Consider the following 19,092-nt stretch of genomic DNA (forward strand, 5'->3'; position numbering starts at 1 on the left):
TTACAATATTTTAAAAGAATATATAGATATATTGGAGGCTATATATTGATATTTTTAATAACTCCTTACAATTGAATACCAATCCTTTAAAATTAAGTACCAATATTAAAAGATTATTAAAAATGATTAAATTATTTTTTATGATTTTTAAGAAATATATGAATTTTTTTTAAAACATCGAAAAATATTAATATATCGGCTGAAAAAAATATCAATTTAACGGTCAAAAAATATCGATATAAATATATCCCGAAAATTTTTCGGCATCCCTAATTCCCATGTCACATGTCACCGTTTTTGTTTTCTTGTTTTGTGATATTGGTTGTCAGAATAATAACTTGTATTTTTATCTCTTATTTAAGAAATATTTGATATTATTTTCATAAAGGTTTAGATATCGTTTTGTTTTTAATATAGATTATATAGAAATTATCTTTTAAAAGTTATTTTTAATGATAGTGTTAATTAGTATATAGAGAAATAGTCTTAATATAATTAGAATGGAAGAAGCTGCATCTTTAAATCATCATGCTCCTCCAATTAATATATTACCTCCAACGCCCGCCGGGCTAGAATCTTTATATAATTTGTGCCGTAAAATTTATCCAGATCAAGTCAACCCGTTGCAAGTTACTGCATTATTAAAATATTGGTAAGTTTAAAGTAAATGATCTATTGTCATTTGACACTGTTTAAGAAATATATTTTTAATGCATTTTATTGCAATATATTTGTTATTTTTGGAAGTGAAAGGTTTGTTACCCTCTTATTTGTGTTTCCCCTAATGTCATTAGGAATTTCCTGTTAAAAGTTATTTTTAGACTTTGAATTAAGTTTATTTCCTTTAGTCTTATGAAACATATTTTTGTAGGCTGGGTGGGCCAGACCCATTGGATTATATTTCCATGTATGCAAATCCTGGTATTCCCAGTGAAAATATTCCACCACATTGGCATTATATAAGTTTTGGATTATCAGATTTACATGGTGACGGAAGAGTTCATGATTTGTCAGGGCCTGAAGGGCCTGCTGGATTTGGATTTGAATTAACATTTAGATTAAAAAGAGAGCCTGGAGAAACAACCCCTCCAACATGGCCAGCTACATTAATGCAGTCTCTTGCTAAATATGTTTTTCATTCTGGTACTTCCTTAATAATTTTTTATGTAACTTTTGCTTATATCATGATTTATAGGAAATTCTCTTTGTTCTGGTGATCATGTATCATGGCATTGTGCTTTAGACAACAGTGAATCTAGAATTCAACATATGTTGATGACAACAGATCTTCAGTTAAATTCCACACAAACACCATTTGGATCAGTTGATTTTATTCAGATTGTTGGTATATGTACTGAAGAATTAAAGGCTACTCAGCAATGGAATGGTGCTGGTTTATTAGATATTCTTAGAAGATTACCTGCGTAAGTTTTATATAAAACATTTCAACTTTTTGTTTTATATTTATTACTACTATTTATTTATTATTACTATTATATGATAGTGCTGGTGGGCCTTGGCATATTACTGACATGAGAAGAGAAGAAAGTATATTTGAGTTGGATCCTTATGCACAAGAAGAAGTTGAAAGAGGATTTGAATCAGAAGGCTCAAATCTTAGTGGAGTTTCAGGTAGATGTTCTTGGTCAGAACAAGATGGTTTAAGTTCTAAGGAATGTAAAGATTCAAATATAAGACTGGATACACCTTATCATCAAAATCTATTAAGTAAGTTGTTATTAGACTATTACTTATCATTATTTTTTATATATTGAATAATTTGCAGGTAGCTCTCTAGAATCTCCAGAGTTATTACGGATAAGAAAGTTGGAAGGGGTACATTTAATTTTCAATTTGGAAGCTGGTAGCTTACTTCCCTTAGCAATTAGGTAACATATAGTTAATTTATGTTTATTACTATATTATATATTATATTCATGAATCTAGAAAGGTTATATCTGTCAGCATCTAATTGTGTATATATTTTTAGAGGAAGAGTGAGGCATGGAAGGCATTTTACATTTAAATCTGCATTAGGTGAAACCGCTGTTACTTTAGTAGCTCATTCAGTTACAGGAACATTAGTTAATCTAGATAATCCATATGTTGCCCAGGGTTCATGGTTGCAGGTGCTAATACCTGATGATCTAGAACAAGATATGGCGGTTACATTTCAAGCTCTGGCAAGTCCAGAAGCATTATCTTTACCAAAAACATTTTCATGGCCAGACAGAAAACTTTCAATTACAATTGTTGCAGATAAAATTTGAAAAAAATACAAAGCAATGAAATGACGGAACAGAACATAATTTGGCAATGAGATACTTATTACGGGTACATTAAGTAATTTTTGAGATTTATATTAGACAATTCCATTACCTGAAATTGTGACAGCATATTTTTCTTTCATGGGAATTATTTACGCAATTTACTATTATACATATTGTTTGTACTACTTACATGATTTTAAGTGCCTTATAATAATGTATATTCTAAAAAGTGGTGCTTATAACATGCATATTTAAGAATATGTTACATTTATAGAGGTTGTGATGCTGCAAGACTTAGCAGCATAAAACTATCTCTGATTTTGAACTTTTGTGGGGAATCTCGCAGTATTTAACACTTTTTATGCCAGTTAATATTCTATTTATTTATTTTATAAATTTATCTGTAGTTATTTATTTTAATATAAAATATTTAATCTAATAAAATATGATAGTAATATTGGTGTGCTGTTTTTATTAACTTTTTATCTCTATTTACTTCGTATCAATATAAAATGTTAACATCATTCATGTTTTCTTCTGATTGAGGGATCTTGACTAGTTATTACTTCCGATTAACATTAACAGTAAGGTAAATTTTAACTAAACTGTAGTCATTTTTAAAGTCGACTTAGGAAAGTGGCTAACGTGAAGAACACATCAGTCTTTGCTCAATCTGAGTAAGTTCGAACTTTCGACAGCAAAGACTATATATATCAAAAAACCGCTGGCTTTTATTTACGAGTAATATGGAATAGCAAACTATTATCGTTTGAATATTTTCTTCACTTGTTAGAAGGAATTATACTAATTTTACTTCAACGAAAATCAATATAAGAAATAAAAGTATCTAGAAATTAAATTAATTTTTTACTCAAAAATAATTACATTTTAAATATTTTCAATACAGAGTCAACAGAGTATATTGGGTCGTTCAGCCGCAAAATAATTGTGTTTCAGCTTTATGAAAAGGTTATCCTTTTTGGATCATTTCGTTAAGTCATCCCTTAAGGTTTGATTTCTCTCTACTCATCCTAGGTCTGAAATAACACAATGTAGATTGCATTATATTGTCTCTAAACTTGAAAGATAGACAGTACTCTCCTACCATGAAATAATGATTTACATTTCGTAATTTTCAAGAGGTATGGGACCTGATTAAATTTTCTATGATGGAATAGTCCGAAAGCAGGGGAGACATTTTGGTACTGAACAGTTTTTGTTTTGTTAATTGACAAATTGAAAGCTCGTTTCTCTCACAATATTATTATACAAATTTTGTCCCGATATGTGTTAGTGACCAATCACGCCCAGAGCCAGGCCAGGTAAAATACCGTGGATGTTTTTTGCATGATGTTTAAAGTTGGCTCATGTAAGCAGTTCATTAAGGGGGTATTCGCCTATAAATTTGAAAAAACATATTTTTTTATATTTTAAAATGCAATAACCGAAGATAATAGTCACACTATGTACGGTGAAAACCCAAAATAAAAGTGATTCTCTGAATTCATTGTTAGGACTTTCACCCTTAAGCATATATGTTACGTCAGGCGACATTTAGAAGGATACATTAAAAATCATCGTCGTCCAGAGATTCGGTTACGGTTTTAAATGTTTATTATATTTTTTAGATATTTTTTAAAAAATTTCGATGTATCGGAGAAAAAAGAAATATGGATATATTTTTTACAACAAGTATAAAAAATATCGATATTTTACAAAAAATATATTGATGATTTAAAAAAAAAGTGAAATATTACCCTAAAAAATATGTATTTTTTTCTAAATATTTCAAAGATTAGTGATATTTTTGATGGACCTTTAAAGTACCGAGTAAAAAAAATAAAATAAAATAAAATTTAGAATTTTTAATTTCAATTAATCGTCCAGTTTATAGGCATTGCAGAAGTGCAGGAAAAGAACATAGAAGCAGACCTAAGAAGAAATGAAAGAAAATACTTGAAAGGTATATATATATATATATACCAAAAAAACACAAAATATTAATATCATTGAATTTTTAGGTACTTAAATCAAAATCAAATTACTAAATCAATAGTAAAATATTAGCCTAAAAATATTTATATATATTTTTTAAATATTTTAAAAAGTAAAGATATTTTTGATTTTAAAACTAAGTAAGTAGTAGGATTCACTAAACCTTTAAAATTTGTTTATTAAAAATTATATTATATTTTGAATTACCGATGGTAATGGAAGCGAGCAGCAAAAGCGACAATGAAGGCGAATTTCAACCAGTCCGCCGGAAAAAAGCGACATAAAAGGTTTAAATCAACGTCGGTTGACGATTTCCCAGTAATCACGAGCAGACAAGCCAAGAAACCAGCACCGATACAAGGTAGGGGTGAATAAACTTTAAATACTTTGTGTAGTGATAATATCGATGCAGCTTCCGTCTCTCAATTGCAAAGCTACGCCGGTCTGTGTCAAGTGGGCAGGTAAACACGTCTCACGTCAATGTCCTAAAAACAGAAAATCCCCGCCAACTGCGGCGAACCTCATACTGCCAACTACTCGAGATGCAGATGCCGTTCGATCCCGAAAGCATCCAAACCAAAAACATCGATCCCTCCTCCCACCGACATGTGGGGAACTCAGGATAACAGTCGACTGGCTGCTCCCCCCGCAGCATCATAAACCCGATCTCCGCTGGCGAAATACTCTCCTGAACATCTTCAGATGATCAAGGGAACCATATTCAACGTCATCAGTACCCAGCTCCTGAAAGAACTACTATCGGTCCTGGTGCCACCGGCCATGGTTGGTGGTCCTCCCCGGTCCTTAACAATAATGCCCTGAAATTAATTTTCCGTGCGTGGTAAGAAGGATGAACTTATTACTGCACTGTCGAAGCATAATGTCAACATTTTGCTTCTCCAGGAAACCTGTCGAAAACCCTCCATCCGATTCAAGATCCCAAATTATTTGGTTTATCGAAAATACATAACAGGCCATGGTGGAGACACAGCCATCACCGTCAAAAATAACATCAAGCACATCCAACTGCAATCGCAGTCACTATCAAGTTTTGTCCATAGCAATCGAGTCAAATAGCAAGTGAATTCAATCCACATCAATCTATCGAAAAAGCGATCGATTCATAGAAGATGAATTTAAGTCATTATTAGAAAGAAACACACCCAAATTCATCGGGGGTGATTTCAATGCACACCATCCACTTTGGAGCACCAGCAGACCAAACACTGCTGGAGCTGGCATAGTTGGGGTAATAGACGAGATGACACTTGGACTAATAGCTCCAAGCGAACCAAATAACTATTCCCCAGACTCCACCAAACGACCAACAATTATTGACTTCTTCATTTCTCAAAATGCTAATCAAACTTCTGACTTGCAAGTACTCCAAGACTTCGATTCCGATCACATGCTAATCCTCTTACTATCAGTGACTTTCTCCTGAGTTCCGTCTCTCTCAAACCCAAAAAAAAACACCGACTGGAAACTGTTTCAACACGAGCTTCAACGAACAGGACCTGTCCCAAGTATAAATTCTCCAGACGATCTAGATGAAGCAGTCTCAAAGCTTACTCTAGATATCTAAACAACCTCAGACCGAGCTACTAAAACATGCAGCTCTGAACTTTTTCAAATTAACCTCCCTAAATAAATAAAAGAACTAATCAGGTACAAGAACCGATTAGCAAGAAGAGCTCGTGTCACTCTGGATCCTGAAAATAAACGCGTGGTACAGTGCGCAATCAGAGAAGTCAGGGGCAGGGTTAAAGCCTGGAACGAGAGGAAATGGGAATCATTTCTTCAAAATCTAAGCAACCCCATTACCCCTTATGACCTATGGCGCGCCGCCAAAGGCGTAATGGGAAAAATTCGAACGTTAATTCCCCCTCTAAAGGCCGATTCCTCCACGGGTTTCGCCTTAACAAACCTGGAAAAAGCCGAGCTTATCGCTAATTCATTCGGGAACTAAATGAAATGCAATCGATCTCTTGGCCCATCTATCTAATATTGAAAGCGAAACAGCTTGGTCTATCGAATGACCTAATCTCCCTAATAGATTCATACTTGACGGTGGGTACAAGTTAAGATTGGTGACACATTCTCCTCTCGAAAACAGATATCCCCAGGAGTCCCGCAAGGTGCTCCACTAGCCCCTGCCCTGTTCAGCCTTTACATGGCTGATTTCCCACTCCACAAATATTCCCACACATCATTTTATGCAAATGATATAGCTCTCTTTACAACCGGTTACAGTCACGACGCTATTCGCGACAGACTTCAAGTCCATCTGAACCAGGCGATTGCGTGGTACAAATTCTGGCGGCTACAGATAAATCCGAGCAAAATTCATACTATTCTGTTTCACCGTAAGGAGTTCCGCGCCTATCGTCTCCAAATCGATAAAGTTATAGATAAAGCTATAGCAAAGGCAATATCGTGTATAGTCTACTCTTCCCACTCCTCTGCAGAAAAAGTATTCCCAATCCCCCAGAAAACGATTCTATATAAAATGCTAGTCCGTCCAGTTTGCCTCAACAGAGCACAGTTGTGGTACAGGTATGTCTCTGAAAGACAACTTGAACTACTAAAAGTGTTCCAATCCAAAAAAGACCGATCCCGTTTATGAAGAATTTCATGAACATGTTCAGTGTAAGGTTCTCCATAGGCGCCTTAGAACACGACAACACCTTGATTAAATCCCTACTCATCCACAAACCTCGGTAGTAAACCAACTAGGACAATCCCAGTCGTAACCCAGGGTCTCTGTCGCCTGCAAAACACTTCACTATCCCGAACCTGAAGCGACATCAGCAAAAGACCATTTGGTTCTAGCTGGTCATTCTGAAACAAGAAAAAAGTTTCTCTTTTGTTCCAAAGCCATAAGTGGTGTTATTAATTCCGTCCCGTCCCGAATCATAAGTGATTCGTAACATAAAAGGAGATATTGTTTCTTTAATTGGACGGGCAGGGCGTTCTTTGCGAAAATACTTTCGACTAAATAATTTCGTCTATTAAAGTATAACATATGCTTTTTATGTATAATCATTTATTTTTGTATTACACTAAATATTAACATTATTAATAATAAGTGATTTGTGGTTCTAATCTCGTTATATCTTTAATTTCTGAAAATCTTAAGTATTTGACGAAATAATTTTTGTAAATAATGTAATTTAACCCGGTTTCTTATGTAAGTTTTTTAATTTTCAGGGTCATTGGAACCCTACAACCGATTTTCTTACATATTTCTATGCTAAATAATATTAATAATATATTTCGCTGATAAATTCTAGAAAAAAAAAACAAAGACCCAAAACTTTACCGGAAATAGGAAATCTGTCTTGGTCGCATTTCAGTAGTTGTGATTCTGCCATTAGGATTTCTAATATTATTTATCATTATTCAAATAAAAGTGATTTCATGCTCTGTTGTACTTGCGTTAGGATAGAAACATTTGATTAAAAGTCTCGATTGCAAGGGAAAATTGTTAGATCAATGGTGATGCAAGTGATAATGCAAATTATGTTACAACGATTACGCTAGTATTAAACTCAGAATTTATTGAATCACCAATGATGTGGTAGTTGCATGACATTATATATTAATTAGTTTCTGAAGCCATTATTTTGTGTGCAAAATCCGAAAGAAAATCTCTTAGCCCAATAATTAATTGAATTATTATAGGAATAGGTACACCATTTATATTTTTAGTAGCGGTATGTTTTAGCTTAAGAATGCAATATTTGTACAGGTAACAACAAACGCTTATGTAAGTAAATATATCAGAAAAAATAAATATCAGAAATTTCTTAGGAACAATCGAATATGTTTCCTTGACAAAAGATCGTTTGGATGAATCTATACTACTGGGAGAAGCGTTTTTGCTAGTATTGCTACTGGATTATCATAAAATCCCCAAGCTATTGCGGAATGTGATAACCTTATAATAAACGTTTCAAAACACAGAGTTTCTGTAATAGCGATAGAAAAACAAACGAACAAAATAGTTGGAGTCGCATTAAATAAAATTCAGGTAATTTTAATAATCTAAGCTGTAAACAATACTAAAAATATACTTTATTTCTGCGTATGTCTACGTCTTCTAATGAATTTTACGAAGACTCCATTAACCCTGCTAAATATCCAGAAACAGCAGGAATATTAGATTCTTTGATAGAAAAGGAAAATAGTTTTGATTCATTTCAGCCGATTGTTTACTAGAGTTGTTTTTGGGCGTACATCCTAATTATGGCAAACATGGCATTGGATTAAAAATGGCCGAAATTTTAGTAGAACTGGCTGGGGCTACTCTTAAAGGGTCATTTGATAATATTATGCTTTATTGTATTAAAGTGAATTTTGTAGAGTGACAATGTGAAAACTCCTATCGAAGATAAACAACTATCGCTAGAACCAAGACCGCAAATAGTTACTTCTGTTTTAACATCGTTTAAAACCAAAGAATATGTCGACGTCATTAGTTTGACATCATTAAAATTATAATTTTTTCTACAACGGGAAATCATATGTCAGCCTCATCGGTGATGCTGATTTAAAATTTACTTTAGAATGTAAGAAATTAAATTAAAAGTATAGCTGGCTTGGTGGCGCAGTGGTAAAGGCGATAGGACGGCCCTCCTACTGTTGAGATAGCCGCGGATTCGAATCCTGCATGGTCGTAAATTTATGTTTCAATTACAAACACAGTTTAAAATGTGTGATTGTACTAGGCAAGAGTGTAAAATCCGACAAGGAAAATGATCCCAATTACGCCAGTAATTAGGCTGGTTAAGACCGGATGTCTTCTGGAATGATTTCTAAAGTTGGTCACTCGCCAGTCGGTAGGCTTAATGCTGAGAACCGTGATTCGGAGCCCACGTTAAACTGTAGATTCAGTCCAGATAACCCATAGTTAGTAAAAGGAGACTTTACAATATATTTTTTTTTAAATTAAAACTATTATTTATAATCATCTGACGACTATTCTAAAACATTTTCTTCGAGTTTAGTACACTATCTCATTTAGAAAAAAACTGTACCTAAAGTAAACTGTAGTACTTATAGATTGGCTAATGATGCCCAATAACTTTTTTATTGTATTTTTTTATTTAATGTTTTTTTTTTGAAAAACCTATTAAATTTTATTTAAAAAATCAATCACTTATTTGTTGCCCTGAAAAGTTAAAACAAATGTTTTCAAAATCAAGAGATATATAGATTAAATTCAATTATTGAAGTATTGACATAGTAATCAAACGATTAGACGCCATATTAATTGACTAAATGACTTTTCTCAATTCGATTGTTTATAACACAACTATACAATATATTAGAGTAATTTAATTTCAATTACACTATATTATATGTTACGAAAACAGTCTTTACCGGCGTTTATTTGATTTTACATTAACTTTACTGCCTGGTCAAAATAAAATATATCGTCGTAGAAGACATATATTCATATACATATAAACATAAAAAATACATATATTCTTTGACAGGATTCAAACTAAGCAGCAGTTGGACAACTGCAAGCTAATCAATTTTGTTACAATCCTAAATCTGTATGCATTAAAATTCCAATTAAATATATTATGTCAGCGCTCTACAATTTTAGCACATATTTTATTATTCATGTTGCTATATATTGTAAATATATCTAAAATAAAAGAAAAAGAAACCCGAATTAAAAAAGTACAAAAATATATTGGCAAACAACATAATAATAATAATAATAAACTATAGACATTTGAAATATATAAAAATGATACATAGATAAAACTATTTAAAAAACAACAAGCATTAAAAGGTTTCAGTTAGAACAAATGGCAGTGATTCCACTAAGACATCAGGGTAATTTAGATCAAAAATAGTATCTTCTGAGCACAATACAGACGAGCGAAAACTTAAGAGCTTGTATTGTGCAACACATTTTATAAACCATTCTATATCCACAGTTACTGTCTTATAGGCTTTCAACCATTCTGTAATGTTAATACAAATCAGATAGTATATAATTAATAGAGACAAAATTACCATCAAACTTATCAAGATCCCCTGCTGTTAATCTGTCAGTTAGTATTATTTTGAACTTCTTAGATAATAACAATAAATCTAATTCATCAGCGATTTCCCCATCTAACATCTTAACAGTGTTCTAACAGTTGAAAAATAAGTAAATTGTATATAATTCAGTGTAAAACATATTTACCTTAATATCATTTATAGATATTGTTGAAAACGTTGGAGCACAGAAAAATATATATTCTTGGAAAAGTGGATTTTTTATCTTAGTTAATCTAGACATTCGTGGCCCAGGTACACCACTGATATCTAAAACTTCATAGGGTTCCTAAAATTAAAACAATAACAATGATATATATTTAGTTGACTTAATTATATAGTTACTTCTGAGGCAATTGCATTCATTTTTAAACAATTTACGACCCATTCCCATCGTACCACCCAAATACCAGCTGCTACTGCTAACAGGAACTTCGCCGTATGTGATTTTAATTTTCCATTTTTATCAACCTCCACAATAAGGTGAGTCACTTCAGCTGTGAAGTGCTCACTAGTTGTAATCAAACGTTTTAACTCTAATTGTCGGAAAACATTTATTATGTCCTCGTTGGATATACGAGACCACATGATACAAGGCTTTGATTTATTTAACTTGTTCTTATTTTGTGAAAAATTTACACAATTTAAAATACTTTTTTGATTTGGTGTCGGTGATAATATGTTAGGTTTTCGAATGTTTGGGCTAAAAATTAATATGAGACTTAATATAATGTTTCGCCTATATATAATATATACCGAATGACACTACCTTGAGTCGTTTACCAATGGAGGGTAACTTAACTTAAATAAGTTCTGACTTGATGTGGCAATTGGTGAAAACATTTCATTGTACAAATCATCTACAATATCCTTATTTTCGTTAGATCTGTGTATATCCTGGTTCGGAATATTTTCACTTTGGTCATCTTTCCCGGGTTCTATTAATTCTGCCAATCTGAATGATATACATAGGTATTAACACAAAATGAATAAATAATAGACATATGAATTCATAATTCATTAAATGTTTTTTTTTATGATTACAATAATAATGGTTTTAAAAATTTATATTTAGTGATGAGTTTTTACAGATACTAGTACTGACACGTTTTTATAGGCTAATTAATATATCAATAAAACATACCTCTTTGGTTGAAGTGAAGTATCCTCTATATCTTTGCCAAATTCTGGTGGTGGTGATAAGAAAATATCGAAATTGCATTGTTCTAAATTTACCACCAAAGTTCTGAAACCATTTATAGATAAAGGAAAACACTGGAAGCTATGAATTTTCTATATTCATTATTTTAATAGTATTTACAATTGACTTTTTGATTACTAATACTGGTGAGGATTGGGTGAGCATAGTTTACACAGTTATTGTAAGTTTATTATTTTGGGGAATTTTATTGCACTATTTAATGAAGTAAAAAAATATCTGTTCTGAAATATATTATTTTTGAGATATAATATCTTATCGAATTAGCGTTATATCAAAGATTCAATGTTTCTGAGCTTTATTTGAATCGGGTATCGATAAATATGATCGTTCTATAACTAAAGATACGGCAAAGTAAATTTATAACAGGACATTTATTCATTAGGGTTAAATCTGATTCTTGTAGTGTACTGAAGTTTGACCGTCCAGCTCTGGAAATTTAGAAAACATCAGCAGTGTGAACAAAGCTTACGTGGATATATGAATTTGGGACAAGTATGTACATGAGAAGTAACATATAGTATTTTTAAACATTAGGAGCACCAAGCAAACTGTCATTTATTAGACTACCAAATAATATGTTAATGCAGGTATTAATTGTGAAGGAGACAATTAAAATACAACCTATAATACATATAATGTACTGCACATTTCAGAACCTTCCCTAAGTTATGACAGATACTAAGTTTGCTTAAAATTCTTCAAAATATATGTGAATTTCCTGACAGTAAAAGAATAATAAATATTGTGTGGACATGAAGAATAATTTAAGTGCAGCGCAATCCCAAGTTAAATATATGTCAAATATAAATGGAGAGTTAGAAATAGAAATTTGTTGAAGTTTAAGTACGATCGTTCAAGACATTAAATTAAAGTCTATTAAGCAAATATCTGATATGCTTATGATATTTTGGCTCCTCACGAGTTTTTATAGAGTGAATTAGAATAAATATTATTTTTTATTTTTATTAATTTGTTTAAGGAATTTATATTAATTTTATTGACATATATTTAACTTGGAACTGCGTAAATATATAGTAGAATTTATCAGTGTCAGACCTAAATACTGCGTGTAAATTAAATATATTTAGTGTCAAAATGTCTGAAAGTTATTTATATTATTTAGGTTCTAAATCTCTAAAGTCTTAAATATTTCCTTGAATATTAAATTGAAAATATCTACTCAGATCGAATTGCCTTCAACCAACCTATTAAATGACAGTTTTTTTTTCTTTCGTCGTGTGGTTTCTACCACTTCTGTCTCACTATCATCACTGATGACTATCACATTAGTGATATCTTTATCCCTATCTATCCTAAATTCTGGAATTTTAACGTTTTGCGATTTCAAGATCTTGGAATTATCTTTCTCTTTCAATTTATTCATTTCAGCTGTAAAATTTATACTTTCCAACTCCCTTTCTATTTCTTTATCATCAGCATTATCAATTCCAATCTCCTTCAAAAACTAAAATAGATGACAATTAAAATTTATATATGTATAATAAAATACTTAAGATGATTTTTACTTCGTCGATACTATGTGTTAATCTTTTTTGGCTTGTTTCCATCTCTTCATTTCTTTTTGTCTGTAATTCTTCAAATCCTTCACTTAAAACATGCTTCTCATTATTTATTATATTAGGAGCATCTTCAGTAGATGTATCATGATGGAGAAACATACTAAATAGTTGGTCAGGCACAATTTTATCATTTGATGCTGAATCTTTGTTTAAAACTTGTTTGTCTAATTCATTCAAACTAGTTTTATCATTCTTAGATTTGGAATCTAAAAACCTATAAAAAACTACTATATGAGAAACTCTTCTAACTCACTTTTATATTATAATTATACTTAGATTTTTTTGCAGGTTGTACTGTTGGCATATTTTTAATTACACTACACTCTGTATTAACTGCTATACTCAAATTTCTAGATTTTTGGTATTTCCCAGACCTACTAAATAAGCCATTTCCATCATTTTGTTGATCTTTTTCCCGATCTGAGTTTCCTGTGGTTTCAGTATGAGGAATATCTTTGTTATCTGTACATTTGTATATCTGTTTTTGAGGTGTTTCGTACTTTTCCATGTCGTCTAATAAATAATTCTAAGAGATTTTAAAGTTAAATAAATATCATAAATAATAGATTATCATACATAATAATCCATATCTTCATTTGTATCACTTTCACCTAAATTAATTCGACTCATATCACTTTCACTTATATATTCCGAATCTTCAAGTTCAACTGTTAGATCATCTCTAATTATTTTTGTTCTTTTAGCAGGTCCATGTTTGTCATAGTTATCATTTGAGAGCTGATGAATCCTCTTAGTTTCTCTGTGATAAAATCATGAATTAACTTTATAGATAAAATAATGAAATGTATGTCAAATTTAAACAATACTAAACATCTATTACCTCACATTATCGTCATCAAACAATCGTCTAACCTTTTTTTTAGGCACTCTTATCTCACTTGATTTTAGAGAATGCAAAAGCACCGAACTCTGAGTTTTTTGAGATGCTTTCATATCTATTGCTGAATTCATATCTAAAATAATTGTAATATTTAAAATTTAAATCATAAATAATTTCAATTTATTCTTACTACTTGGATGAAAACTTTTAAAAACATCTTTAATAATAGCTGACTCTTTATCCCTTTTAGAACTATTAGTCTTTGTCAGAATCGTGCAATTTTGGCTATTATTAGGAGTTTCAAAAACTATTTCGTTAAATGATGTTTGTGAAGTTTGCACCTGTTTATCATTTTTAATATGTTTGGTCTGAGTAGATATATTAATTTTTACTTTTGGAATTAGGTGAACTTCTTGATTTTGTTCTAAGTTCAACTGATGTAACCGTTTGATATAAGTTTTTAAATTGGTAAAACAAGTGACAAAATTCAATGAAACTTCATCATTAAAATTTGTTGTTTCTTCTAGAAGGTTATTAACATTTTCTGAGAAAATGTTAATTAAACTATCAATGTCATTAATATTTTCAGAAACTGGAGGAAAATGGTAGGATCTTTGTTCTACACTTTCTGCTGTTTTCTGAGTTGCAATGTGAAAAGCATTATCATCACTGACATTCTTATTATTAATATTCTCGAGAGAATCACTTATTTCTATAACGTCAATAACGTTATTAGAAATACTTTCTAGTACCTCTTGGTTTCCTTTCATAATTGTCTAAGTAATAATTTATTGTAAATATAAAAATATGGGAATTAAAATATCACTTACTTTTATAGGATTTTCCTTGTTTTGTATTGATGTACCTAAAAGATGTTTTAGCAAAATAAATGAAAATATAAAAATATGTTTCACTTACATGATTTAAATACATTTTTCTGGCATTTCACTTTTCGGGACTTTATTGTAGTATCTTTAACAGAGTCATTAGCATTGTGCCTTTTTTTTACAATTATTAATTTTTTTTGCTCTTTTGGCTTCAGAATTCTTAATGGTTTCTTTACATTACCCAACCTACTTGGTCCAGGATTCTCAAAGTTTGAAGTTAAGTTTATATTATCAAAACTGTGGGCACTATTTCTCTTAGACCTTTTATACTGATTTTGATTGATTTGACTGATTTCCATCTAAAACATTGATAATTACTTATTTAGAATTAAATTATTGTTATCTACTTATTAAGCCTACTTGCTTAACAATATCTTCAGACTGAACTTCAACGATGGCACAATTATCACTATCACTTATTAACTCATTATTGCTCCTTTTAGGTCCTTGAACCACTTTGTCAATTCCATCTTTTGTCATTCCTTTTGATTTTATTAATCCCACTTTTAAATTTGATGAGAAGTCATGAATATTCCGTGGAGCAGACTCAATTATTATTGCTATATCTTTATTACTACAATATTGTAACACCTCAACTGCAATATAATCATATTACTGAATTAACTGGAAGGTAGATGCAATATTTACCATCTTCAATATATTCTTCTTTAATAGCTCGACATGTCTTATCAACAAATTTACTAAGCAAATTCAAAAATTCATCTCTAAAAACTGAGTCGTTATTACTAAAAACACACTGACAAATAGGACAAAAGTTTTGATTTTTTATACATTTATCACAAAATGTGTGTCCACATTTTATTTGGGCTGCATTTTTTATATAATCTTGACTGAAACATAGGATAATTATATAAATATATAAGTTAAATTGCAAAAATATCTTACCAAATGAAACACTTTACACTTTCTTTTAGATTTGTGATTAGCTTTGACAGTCTTATCAACTTTTCCGGGTTCATTATTACTGATTCTTTATTTACTTATAATACACTCACCTGCCAAATCTCACTTATATATACTATATACCCATAAAGTAATAGAGAGAAAGCACACAAAGCACAATAGGTACCCGTCGCGAAAAGTTTTGTTATTGCCAACATCCATTCAAGTAACTTGATTGGCCAATTTAAATCTGCATTATAGGCACCTGTAAAAAAACATTTCACTATGAAGACACTTGGTTGGTTCTTTTACAAAATTTGCCAGGCAGGTGCAGTACACGACAGCTCAGACGTCACGTCTAATTGACCAATAAAATTTAAATGAAAAAAAATACTCTCAAATAAATTTATTGAATAAAATTCAATGTATGAAATAAATATAATCTGTAAAAATAAATATATCTATAAAATATAAATATTATAAACAAAGAACTTTGGAACAAATCAAAATTACTTTTTCTGTTTTTTGCCTTTTCCATATTTGTCTAGTGGCATCAATTTAATATATTAGACATTTATCAGAGTTCTGTGTTTCTGTTTTCTTATATTAAAAGCAAACTTTGAGTCTTTGCCTATTAAAATTATGTTTACACAAAAGTATATAACGCACCTTATTATTTGTAATATTCTATTTGGAAAATCATTATGTACTGTGTAATTAAAGGTTACAAAGGTTTTAAATTTACATTAAAGATATTTGATAAAAATATTTTTAGATCGCTTCAGTAAGTGATTCTAGTTTATTTTAAAGTCTATCCTAACTTATTCTAAAGACTATTCTAACTTATTCTAGAGATTATTAAATCTCACTCTACGTGTTTATTAATCAGTTTGTATGGTAGTTTACGTTTGAGCCTATGAACTACACTGTCGTCGCGTACATTTAACTGTTTGGCGAATGCTTTGGGTGCAATAGTACTTCGCACTAACACTTTGAGGGACATGTTCTTCTACAAAGGGTGAATGTCATATGGGTAAATTTTGTCTCATTTGTATTGATACGCTACGTTTTCAACCACAATTCGATTTTGTTAAGATGATGGTTTCTTGTGGCTGATATTGGAACCTCGTGTGATCATCTGCTGTATCGTCAGCATATGTTGTAACAGAGAGTTGTTTTTGCTATGGTTGTAAGTAACAGTTATCTTTGCAACAGTAGTTCCAGTCCACAGTATATGTTAAAAATCATCGTGGTTCGGAGATTCGGATACTTTAGGAACTGATATTCGTCGGCGCAATCTACTCGCCGTAAGTCCAAATGCTAAAAGTCAATGTTGCCAAATTTACAGCTAGGCTATTTGCTTTATGGATGTATTTTATTTTAGAAAAATAATATATTTAACAAGAAATTTCTGACATTAATTTTTATATTTTGTTTTGAAAAAAAGAGTAGATACGTTTTTTTAGTATTTAATACAATATATAGTCTTGCCCTTAAATTTGTCAACGCTGCATGCGATTATGCAAGCAAGTATTGCAAGCCAAGTGTTTCCGAAAGGAAATGGCGATCATAGTAGAACTCACAATGTGATGGTGATGTGCCATATTGCTTTGATTAAACGTTGGGCGTTTGTTTAACTGTATTAAAGCGTTTGATATGGCATTTTTAGTTATATTGTGATGTTCCTTTTTACTTAAAATGAAGACCCTTTAGTTTAACATTTCAGCGTTTTAACAGGATAAATTAATTAAATGACTTAAATTTTGCAGAGAAAGTAAATTAATATGTCAAATTTGTAATATGACATACTTAGTAGCAAGAGAAAGAAAAATTTCAACATGAGCTTGCTGTACAACTAAAGCTGATAACAAGAAGGATCATCTGCCTTCCCTGTATCTTCAATTTAATGATTTTAGTATCCTTTAGTATACATACTGACTTTTGGCAGCATTTTTATCGGATCCATATAGATGTTAAACAATCTAATCTATATTTTAAGAATTTGTAAGGCTTTCAAAGTTGGAAGCCACAGGATTATAAGAACAACAATATTGCTTAAAGAATTTCTTTGAAAACAAGAACTCAAGAAGCTTATATACCACTGTATAAGGAGTTATCATCAAGGTAGTATTTTGTATAAAACTATCGATATGATTATTATCTTACAAATTAATTTTAGGTAGGGTACGATAAGTCAAGAAGGGTTACAGGCAAAAAATTAATTTGAATCTGTCTATATAAGTTTTTTGTTGTTAAGAATGTTATAAGACTCAATATTGAAGCAAATACAAGTAGCCAATATAAATCCCAGATTAATATTCAACAATTGAATTTTGACAAGGTAATAGGGAATTATATATTTATGTAATTTCAATTAATCCTCCAGTTTATAGGCTTTGCAAAAGTGCAGGAAAATTTTGCATATCCTTAATCCTGAAAAGGTAGCAATTTAGAAAATGAGTGTACTTGCTACAGCTGTATGATTTGTTGATAAGGAAAAGTAATCTGCCAATGAAATATATTAACCTTTACCCTTTACTGAAATTTTCTATTGCAATATTGTTAAGGTTCATTGTTTTATATCCTCTAATTTATAATTTAAAATTAATATTAAATTTTAAAATAAATAAATGCATATAATATAAAAATTTAGTATTATGCTGTATTTTTCTTTTTATCTCTAAAATGTTTCATAAATTAACAAAATTCGTGTTCTTACTGGTTTCTTTTTAAGTCATTTTTACTATATATAGATATGTATGGCATATATAGCTTAATATAAAACTTGTGAACATTACCCTTTATTTTAATAATTAATACAGAGTATATTTTACGCCTCGAAGACTAACACTATGCCGATATCAGAAGTTTGGTTATAGATAAGACACAACCCTACTCATAACACCCCAGGCAATACTGAGAAAATTTAAATATTTCTAACACTGGGGAGACGCACGCCTGCGCAGTATGGTCAATCTACCGGACCACGATGATTTTTAATGTATCCTCCGGTCCACATAAATCCTGGTTGGTAAAAAGGAAACTCTATAATTAGGACGTATCTATCTATTCATATATACATGATATCTAAATGTCTATACACTTAAAAATATATCTAAATCTATTGTAATTCAATTCTGCAAGTTATTAGAGTTGCCTATACTGTGGTAAATGTTTATACAATGACTTATGGTTTTGTTATCTGTTCTTTAACATAAGCGATTTTTATTTTTGGATTTTATAATTATGTAGCCATTATATATAACAAATTATATTTTAGAAACTTTAATTGTTTTATTTAAATTATTTTTTATCGGACGTTTCTGATTAT

The 19,092-nt window shown here is 30.7% G+C and overlaps 2 protein-coding genes and 1 long non-coding RNA gene across 6 annotated transcripts; 2 read left to right on the top strand and 1 right to left on the bottom strand.

Moving 5' to 3' along the window:
* Window positions 1-294: 294 nt before the first annotated feature.
* Window positions 295-2,725, top strand: Su(fu) (Suppressor of fused). Its single transcript, XM_076394323.1, has 6 exons — window positions 295-652; window positions 872-1,143; window positions 1,196-1,424; window positions 1,505-1,728; window positions 1,787-1,889; window positions 1,991-2,725. Exons 1-6 carry the CDS (start codon window positions 501-503, stop codon window positions 2,268-2,270), a joined length of 1,260 nt encoding a protein of 419 aa, XP_076250438.1. The 5' UTR covers window positions 295-500; the 3' UTR covers window positions 2,271-2,725.
* Window positions 2,726-6,836: 4,111 nt separating this feature from the next.
* LOC143190172 (uncharacterized) lies at window positions 6,837-15,973 on the bottom strand. 4 transcript variants are annotated; one of them, XM_076394317.1, is made up of 17 exons: window positions 15,765-15,973; window positions 15,507-15,709; window positions 15,219-15,454; window positions 14,890-15,157; window positions 14,802-14,836; window positions 14,162-14,747; window positions 13,972-14,104; window positions 13,707-13,890; window positions 13,403-13,656; window positions 13,077-13,344; window positions 12,756-13,015; window positions 11,473-11,574; window positions 11,098-11,283; window positions 10,674-11,031; window positions 10,477-10,617; window positions 10,302-10,422; window positions 9,947-10,249 (listed from the first exon to the last, which is right to left on the bottom strand). In XM_076394317.1, exons 1-17 carry the CDS (start codon window positions 15,836-15,838, stop codon window positions 10,068-10,070), a joined length of 3,591 nt encoding a protein of 1,196 aa, XP_076250432.1. In that variant the 5' UTR covers window positions 15,839-15,973; the 3' UTR covers window positions 9,947-10,067. The 4 variants fall into 4 exon arrangements, with proteins under 4 accessions (XP_076250433.1, XP_076250432.1, XP_076250434.1 ...); XM_076394318.1 differs by lacking the exons at window positions 9,947-10,249; window positions 10,302-10,422 and adding an exon at window positions 6,837-7,106; XM_076394319.1 differs by lacking the exon at window positions 15,765-15,973 and having other exon boundaries at window positions 15,219-15,432; window positions 15,507-15,627.
* Window positions 15,974-17,289: 1,316 nt separating this feature from the next.
* LOC143190182 (uncharacterized) lies at window positions 17,290-18,419 on the top strand. The gene is made up of 3 exons (XR_013004186.1): window positions 17,290-17,885; window positions 17,941-18,102; window positions 18,155-18,419. It is a non-coding gene; the product is annotated as an uncharacterized LOC143190182 (long non-coding RNA).
* Window positions 18,420-19,092: the final 673 nt, after the last annotated feature.

The sequence above is a fragment of the Rhynchophorus ferrugineus genome, unplaced genomic scaffold, assembly GCF_030347505.1.
Source record: "Rhynchophorus ferrugineus isolate W39M unplaced genomic scaffold, kcgeb_rfMv2 rfM2, whole genome shotgun sequence".
Taxonomy (NCBI): domain Eukaryota; kingdom Metazoa; phylum Arthropoda; class Insecta; order Coleoptera; family Curculionidae; genus Rhynchophorus; species Rhynchophorus ferrugineus.